The sequence below is a fragment of the Malurus melanocephalus genome, unplaced genomic scaffold (assembly GCF_030028575.1).
Source record: "Malurus melanocephalus ecotype Western Australia unplaced genomic scaffold, MMel_1.1 scaffold_381, whole genome shotgun sequence".
Classification (NCBI taxonomy): Eukaryota; Metazoa; Chordata; class Aves; order Passeriformes; family Maluridae; genus Malurus; species Malurus melanocephalus.
Window position 1 is genome coordinate 262,949 of NW_026623613.1, and position 8,810 is coordinate 271,758.

An 8,810-nucleotide genomic window follows, 5' to 3' on the forward strand; every position below is an offset into this window, starting at 1 on the left:
TCCGTGCCCCAGAGCCGTGGCAGTCTGTGCCCCAGAGCCGGCGGGGTCCCGGTGCTGCCCCCGGCCCCGTTAATGAGGCGGCGGCGGCGGCGGAGCGGGACCGCGCCCGGACCGGCTCGGCGAGCGCCCGTCTGCGGAGCTTCAGGGCTCATTAACGCCGGCGAAATGTCAGGACAGCCCTGGYCAGGCTGACAGCGCTCGGGGTGCCTGGGAAACGCGGAGAGCCGGCTGGTTGGTGATGCTGACCGGGCACAGGCAGCGCAGAGCCRGGGCTGCTGGAAATGGCCATGGGAGAGGCTGTGATGGACACAGGTAAAACACAGCTTTGGTGGGACACGGACTGCATCCTTGTGGATGTGTGTTCCCTGCCTCCCTACCCAGCCAGGTGTTTTTTCCAGCCCCAAGGGCGGTAGGTATCCGGAGACTTGTGGGAAAGCCACTTTAGCTCTATTGATTCACTCATCTGATGAAATCTGTCCTTGCCCCGACCCTAAATGTCCACCCATGCAACCAAGAGGCTTTGGGCTGAATCCACACATGTGGTAGGAGAAAACAACAGCAATGAGGACTTGGAGTTCTGAGTTGTGCGCACAGAAGTGGGCAGGACGTGACCCTGGGATTGTTTGCTTATGTCCGATGTATCTGGTGTCGCATTTGCTGCTGGGTTCACTCCCAGCCTCACTGAGGTGTCCTCACCCCTSTGCCCTTGAGCATGGGGACATTACAGCCTCCAGGCATGGCTCAGTGTTGTGCTGGTTTCCGTTCCCAAGGCTTTGCAGCRGGGCGTGGGCTCACCTGGAGGAAGTCCAGCCACACATCTCCTCAGCTGTAGAAGTTGAATTTAGCATTAGTGCCTGGATGGGGGGCTTGGCCCTTTTCCCTCCGGCCCTCTCCTGACAGAGCTGGACACCCACCACCATCTCCACCTGTCCATGAGCTTTCAGAGAGAGGACACAGGAGCAGACAGAGCACCATCCTCTTCTCACCTGTTAGCTTTTCCTTTTTMTGTCGTGCTGAGCTGTGACACTGGCACTGCTGACACCTCTCTCCCCTTGGTCTGGGAGCTCTAGGGGAGCACCCAGCAGCCTTTCCCCAGCCTGAGAAGGGGATGGTGGGCTACAGGTGGCTGGAAAAAGCAAGGGGAACGTGCAGGCRAAGCGGTGAGGCAGCCCTCATAAGGCAAAATAAATAGCAGCATCACACACCACCTGCCTACCCATTATCTATCAGCTGCTTTGTGGGCACCCGAGCGAGGAGAGGAGTTGCAAGGAGAGGTTTGAAAAGGGACTCCRAGAGGCTCCAGGCTGCCTTAGAGTTTCTCCCACGTAGAGGGACGAGGCGAGAGAAAACATGAAAGCATCGGTAGRTTGAGTCACCAACCCTGGAGGGATTGGAGAGATGTGGAGATGTGGCACTTGGGGACATGTTTCAGTGCTGGGCTTGGTGGTGCTGGGTTAAGAGTTGGGCTTGGTGATCTTAAAGGCTTCTTCCAGCCTAAATGATCCTGTGGAAATCGAGGAAAAAAGCACTCTCCAAGTGCTGGCTGGGGGTTCAGATCTGAGGGCTCATGAACATTTTCACCCTCCAAGTTTGCAAACAGGGTAAGTGAAGTGTCAAGGATTCAGGTGCTTGGGGAAATGGAGCACCATCCCAGCATCCTCTTCCCAGCTGGGGAGGGAAGATTTGGTTTGGAGATTTCCTCCACAAGGGCATGCTCTGGGGAGAGGGAGGAAGGTGGGGGAGATGGGGGAGACACCGCTCTTCCCTAACAGAAAACAGGTTTCCAGTAACTGCAGTGGGTTTGCACCTTAATTATTTCCTTTGGCTCTGCTACTGGGAATGGCTGTGTCCTTAAAGTTGTTATAAGGGCAAAAGAGAGAGGAAAAGCAATCCTGACATCCTGTCCGCTGGGTCCAGATGTAGCTGGCAGGGTACAAATTAGCGGGTGCAGAATGGAATCGCTTAAAAAGAAATTTAATGAGATTGGTATGCAGGCATCTGGTTCCTATCAATCATCATTTTGTGTGATATGCAATGGTAAATATCATCTTTTAATGACTCTGATGGAGAAAAAGAGCCCAAACCACACGCACACACATGCATAATGATCCAAAAAAATTCCAGACCCTGAGAGGTTTGAGCTCTCAAAATTTTCTGTAGATGGAAAAACCCCAACTGACACCTCTTCTACCTCACTATTGTTGAAGTTATTTTATTTCTTCTTTTTTTTTTTTTTCCTTCTCCTTTCCTCTGGTTATATTTAACCTTTGTGTTAAATTAATCTTCTCTGTTTATTAACAACTACCACTGAGTGAGCCTCCTTCCCTCTTCTTTGTGGTTTGACAGCTCAAATATTTGCTCCAGGCAGAAGTTCTTGCTGCAGGCGCCTGCTGCTCTCYGAGGAGAAGTGGCTGAAGGTCTCTGGCCATCCAGGGGTTTCTTTGTACCAAAGAGGGTTTGGGGTCCTCTGTTTCAGTTCTCCAGCACAGAAATCCAGGACTGAGCACATGAGCTGAGCATTTGCTGGTTTTACACCCTCAGCTCCTATGGGGGTATCAGCTTGAGGGTCTGCAAAGCTGGGAAAGGTTGGGAACAAAATATTTGGAGCCTTCATGAGTCTGCTCTCACCCAGGTTGGTGTATTTTGGGGGTTTAACCAGTTTTTGCTGCTGGCATGTCTGGCCAAAGGTGGGTAGGGGTGGAGTTGATGGTCCCAAGGTCTCCTTTTGGCCTTCTCTTGGTGGGGACACACTGTAATTCCTGCTGATGCAGAGCTCAGTCCCCCCTTGCTATTCCCTTTCTGGCTCAGTCCAGGAATTGTTCTCAGCTCATTTCCCATGTCTTTACAACATCCTGCCYTTCAGCTGAGATAAATACAGCTTTTCAGCTGTATGGTTTGGGGTTCAGAGCTGAGGCAGCAGGTCCTTCTTCCAGCAACATCCCTTGCTCCCAGTGCTTTGGGGGATGCCTATTAGGGGGAAAGATCCACCAGCAGGGATGGTAAAACCCTTAATGATGATCCCTGTCAGAGCTGGAGGGCTTTGCTGGGTGACTGGAGCTGCAACAGCTTGAGTAGAGGTGGGGAGGGATGGGATGGAGGCAGAGGGATGCAGAGTCCAGCTGGAAAAAACAGTCCCCTTAAACCAGARTGGAACATTTGCCCTTCTGTGTGGAAATGCCCAAGGCAGAAGCCTTATATCCTGGGAATGATATTATCCATGGGGCCCTGGCCAGCTCTATCCCCCAGCCACCTCTCTGACAGCTCTGAGCTGAAGCACTGAGCATCTCTGTGGTGGCAGGACTGGAGACAGCCAGGCCTGGCAATGATTTCTCCCAACAGGGACCAGATGTGYCAGGAGGAGCCGTGCCGGGGGGAGGCGGCTGCACAACAACAAGAGGAGTTTTGTCTTGGGTCCCCTCTGGGTTTTAAAAGCAACACCTTGTCTCCCCCTTCCACCTTCCTTCCTCCCCCACCCTTTCTGCCACACACTCTTCACACCTCCAAAACCTATTTTGGGCCATCTGATGAATCCCAGATGCCTTGGGGAAGCAACAGAAGCGGTGGTGCACTCCAGGCGCTGCTTCACGCCGCTTCCTTGGCAATGCCCCCAAGCTTTCACAAGCCAAGGGAGCGGGGGAAGGAAGGGAGGGGGGGGAAAGGAGGATAACAAAATGGTAAAGGAGCCTGGTACTCAATATTGTGATTATTCATGGAGTGGTGAGTGGGGAAGAGAATCCCACCTGGTTCTGGAGAGAAGTGTGGTGATGGTTGGAGAAAGAGGTGCGATGGGTTCATGTTTCCTGTGGTTTGGGATGGTGCTTGGGAAGGGGGTGAGGGAGGGGAGGGGGCAGTCTGTCTGGAGCCAGGAAGGATGGGGGACAGCCTGGGAGCACTCTGCCACCTCCTGAGCTTCCTTCAGCAGGCCAGGAGCCAGGGAGAGCCCCGTGGGAGGGAGGGAGCTGGGTGAAAGCAAGGAGCACACACTGACGTGGCTCTCTCCTGCATGAATTAGGTGGAAGGGAGTGGTTGATGTGACTCAGGTGTCAGCCCCAGCTGCAATGCTGCCATGGTGGTGTTGGCATTGGTGGCTCCAGCCCTGCACCCTGTCACCTTGTCCCCTCCACCTCATCACACCAGCTGCCACCACAACTTCATTTCTTCCAGCAGCATTTCATTGGGGTTGGTTTAATCCTGCAGAAAAGAGGGTCCCTAGACTTCCCCCAGAGGGGCTGGTGAATGTTTGGGGTGTCTTTGTGCTGGCAAAAATGTCACAGATGAGCAGTGACATCAGCTCAGGGCTTGGGTGCTGCTGGAGACACTGGTGGGGCTGATCCATGAAAGRTGGGGCAACCTGGACAAGGGGAGAYTGTTCTGGGTGSCAATGCAGAAATAAAACCCATGGGGCCAGGAAGCTGCTGTGGCACTGASGAAAAGGGGCAGGGAGAGGCTGGGTGGCATTAAGGGAGGTTTTCATGCTCATCTCCAGCTCTGTGAGGMAGGACGTGATGTTTTGATGTACATGGGCACACATCCAGCATCTGGCGCGCCTGGGTGGCATCTCTGGGCATCCAGAACTCTGTCTCGCCTGTGCTTTGTAGATGAATATCCAGCTGTGATGCCCTTGCAGCAGATGGGGGCAGGGAGAAAGGCATCAACCTGCTGCTTTTCAGACAGCTGAATGCTGCAGCTCCTGGGGAATTGGAAAGGAAAACCAGCCCTGGCTGCGTGAGACGCAGGGGGAGCCTTCCAGCGCCTCCATCCCCCCGTGCTTTGCTTTAACCCCTCAGCCTGCTCTCCCCCTCCTGATGGCATYTCGTGTCTGCTCTTTCTGGAAGGTTTTTTGTGAACTTCCCCTCGGCCAAGCAGTACTTCAGCCAGTTCAAGCACATGGAGGACCCGCTGGAGATGGAGAGGAGCTTGCAGCTGCGCAAACACGCTCGGAGGGTCATGGGGGCCATCAACACCGTGGTGGAGAACCTCAACGACTCCGAAAAGGTCTCCTCCATCCTGGCCCTGGTGGGCAAGGCCCACGCCCTCAAGCACAAAGTGGAGCCAATCTACTTTAAGGTAAAGGATGGGAGGAAAATAATCTTTGGGACGCTTTAGGAAGAGGGCAGGAGCTGTGGTGAGCCGGTGCTGCCTGTCCTTGGCTGGGTGTGGGGGCTGCTCCCCACGCTGCTGGAGTGTCCCACTGTGACATTGTCCCACCATTCCCACACACAGCCAGTGCCAGAGAGGGAAACTTCTCCTTCCCCGGGGAAACCCAYCTGTCTGTGTCCTGCTTGCAGCCCCTCCAGCGTGTTTGAGGCTGTGTCTCTTCTTTTAGAAATTATGATAGCAGGGAACTAAATTCGTTRGCTAATTAGCTTGTTAGAGCTTGTAACAGCAGATTACAGGTCTGATCCCCATTTGGATATTCACTGAAGAGTTGGACTGGATGACCCGTATGGGTCCCATCCAACTTGGAATATTCTGTGATTCTGTAGATAATTTGAGGTGTCCAGACTGGGGAGATGCCTCAACCTGCGAGCAGCTCCCTCTCATGCCTGGGTCTGTGCCCTGGTTACCTGCCCTGTCTGCTCCCAGGGCTGTCAGCAGAGCWGATGTCACTCCAGATGTCACACAGGGTATCTGTGTGTCCTGCAGACAGCACCAGGATTCAGTTTTTTACATAGGAAAAAGCTAAATTTGCTGTGAGCAGCTCCCTGGAGCGTTCCTCACCCCTGACCTGCTGTCTGCCTCCCCTCAGAAACTCACCGGTGTGATGCTGGAGGTCATTGCTGAGGTGTGCCCCAACGACTTCACCCCCGAGGCGCACGGAGCCTGGACCAAGATGAAAACCCTCATCTACACCCATGTGACAGCAGCCTACAAGGAGGTGGGCTGGGCTCAGTACCCCACCGCCACCCTGTGAGCACCCAGGGGGCCACCAGAGGGGCAGGGAGGGCTTTGCTCACCCCAGGACTTCACTCTGGTSTCTTCTCAAGATCTTTGCTCAGTTTGGGGAGCCCGGTAGGGCYGGCTCTGTCAGCTGCCAAGTCACAATTTGATCTCCACGGGGTTTTAAAAACAAACTAAATAAGCCAAAAAGCCACAGAACCATGAAGGGTGTGGGTGGGTTGGGGTGAAGCAGTCGCAGGGGAYGCTGGAAGGGGATGCAGAGGGCGAGGGGAGAGCGTTGGTTGTTGGCTCCATCTTCCTGTCCTGGCCCGTCCATCACCACCTCCCAAAGCCTGCACTCCCCTGCACCATCTCAAAGCCCCTTGCACAGTGCTGCTGCCCTGTTCACTGACGAACAGCACAACCCTTGTTTCCCCTTCGGAGCCCCTGGGCAAACCTGGCTTTTGGGGGCACGTACAGAGACCCCCGGCTGGCACCGAGAACGCTTTGCTTTGCACTTTCTGTATCACCTGGCAGGGCTGACAGCCAGAGTCACTCACCTGCCCTGTCCCCCACAGTCCCTGTCCTTGGCTGGCTGCTGCAAACCCTCCTGGGGTGGGAGAGAAGTGCTCCCACGGTGCGAGAGAGAAGGAAGGAGGGGATGCCTTTGGGCTGCCTCCCCTCGTGGYTCAGAGCGTGGCGTGTAGGTGGGATCCCTGTGCCGTTTGTAGGGAGCTGGGGAGTCCACCCACTGCCCCTCAGCTCCCTGAGGATGGGCTCRGGTGGCACACTGCCCTGGGAGCTGRTGTGCRTAGGTCTGTCTGTCCAACTCTGCCCTCTCGCTGAGAAGGGGGCTCAGGCTGTGATCAGGAGGGGGAAAAAAGGCATGGACGCTATCAGGAGGGATTTCTGGGCGTGAGAAAAGGTCCCTTCTCTGTTAAAATTAATAAACACCTTGTATAGAACATATTCCTGCCCTCTTGGTGAAACTGGGTTCCTCCAGATAAAGTGCCTGGTAGAAATCAGCCCACGCAGGAGCTGTGTCCTCCCTGGGGACAGCGGTGCTCCTGCCTGTGCCTGACAAAGGCTTCTCCCACACCCCCCAAAACGTGGCTGCAGGGTTCAAAGCACCCATCCCTCCCTCCTGAACCTCCCTCCAGGTGAGCCTGCCTGGTCTGTGCCTCAGTTTCCCCTGCAATTACAAAAAAGAGAGGAAGAGCAGCCTCGTTGCTTCCTGCCCTCATGTGGTTGGATTTATGGGATTTCTGGGAACTGATTGGCAAAGCACTGAGGATGAAATGTCAGATGTGCTGGGAAGCTTTGGAATCCTTGCCACCCAATATTTCCCTAAAGGCCTCTGCTATTTTTAGAGCTCTAGCATTAAGGGCAATGTTATCTGTTGAAGTGGGAGGAGGGTTCCCTTCTGAGATTTCCTCTGGCCTCGCTCCACTGCAGTCCTGGAGAGCTGGCAGCTTCCTGAGAGAGACCAGCTCCTCTCCTGGATGCCAGCTGGACAGGCAACAAGCCCACGGTTCCAGCTGGGATCCCCACGGCCAGCTTGGGGACATCCCCCCACCATGGGGACACTGCTGGAGGGGACAGCGGTCACTCTGCAGTGCTGACCACCCTCCTCCAGAGCAGACAGACAAACTGCTGCTTTGCTTACCTGTGCTTTCAGTCACCCCCAGGAGCAGGGTTTAGTCCTGCTTCTGGTGTTTTGCTTCCGTGCCAAGGATCTGCTTTGACCCAAACCCCTGTCCCTGCTGAGGGGGTGACAGCCACCACCACATTCCTGCTCCCACACAAATTCCCAGTGGGTTTTTGCCCCCTTCCCGTTGTGACAGCAGGTTCCTGCTCAAGATCTGAGGGGCAATGCCCCTGACCTCAGTCCTGCCCGTTCCTTGGTGCCGAGATGTTGGCACAGCCCTCGGCTGGGAAGTGACCCCAGGACTGCAGCTCAAAGCAGCAGGGCAGGAGTGTCTGGGTGAGCACACCCCTCCTTGGAGRGCTCTGTCAGAGGAGCCACGAGTGCCATCACCCCTGCGCTGGCTCTGGGCAAAGCAGATTTGGAGAGGGCTCTAAACCTATTGACTGCATTTCCCAGCACTCCCTCACCTTCCTGGAGAGCCCCAGAGGGAGGGTTAATCCCAAAATAGCCCCAGAGGGAGGGTTAACCCCAAAATAGCCCCAGAGGGAGGGTTAACCCCAAAATAGCCCCAGAGGGAGGGTTAATCCCAAAATAGCCCCAGGACCCCAACAATGTCACTACAGCCACTCTGGCCTTGCAGTTCTTTCCTTCCTACATCCCATGTTAAAACTGATGGAGAGGAGCAATGGCATGTCCTGGGCATCTGTGGAGAGTTGGGTGACAAAAACAGCTCAGGGCAGGGCTGTCCTGGGCATGGCAGGGTCCAGGGGGCTGTGAAGGAAGGGACAGGCACAGGGTGACAAGTGATGCTGCTTTGCTCATGGGGTGGACTCTCATTTCGAGTCAGCACCCCCAAAATTCAGCCCAACAGCCTGCCCTGGGGAAGGGGCCAACAGTGCTGTCCCCAGCTGCCACTGGACTGTCACAGTGGCTGCTCATCCCTCGAGTGTCAGCGGCTCCATCCCTCAAAGGGCTGCTGCTGCCTGGGGTGGGGATGGCTGGGGAAAACCTGTTCAGCCATTGACTCCCCTCCAGTGCAGGGCTGGAGAGGGATCTCTWGGATCAAGACTGTTAGATGATGTTTGTGTGTGTGCACATCACGGGACTCTGACGAGCACGGCTCCGCTGTCTCCTGCCAAGGCCTCGAGGCCAGCAGCACATATTTCTGAGGAGTTCACGTACTCCCTGTGCTCTGACGGTGCTGGGCCAGGGGTGTTTCCGTACAGGGACGTTTCATCTTTWGACAAAATTTGCACATTGACCTCTGAGGTTAATAATCTCC

The 8,810-nt window shown here is 55.2% G+C and overlaps 1 protein-coding gene across 1 annotated transcript; it reads left to right on the forward strand.

Moving 5' to 3' along the window:
- Positions 1–4,824: 4,824 nt before the first annotated feature.
- Positions 4,825–8,071, forward strand: CYGB (cytoglobin; the record flags this gene model as incomplete). The annotated part of the gene is made up of 2 exons (XM_057378966.1): positions 4,825–5,067; positions 5,750–8,071. Coding segments are annotated over 2 exons (408 nt in total), but the record flags the coding sequence as incomplete, so codon positions are not given.
- Between the last annotated feature and the right edge of the window lie 739 nt (positions 8,072–8,810).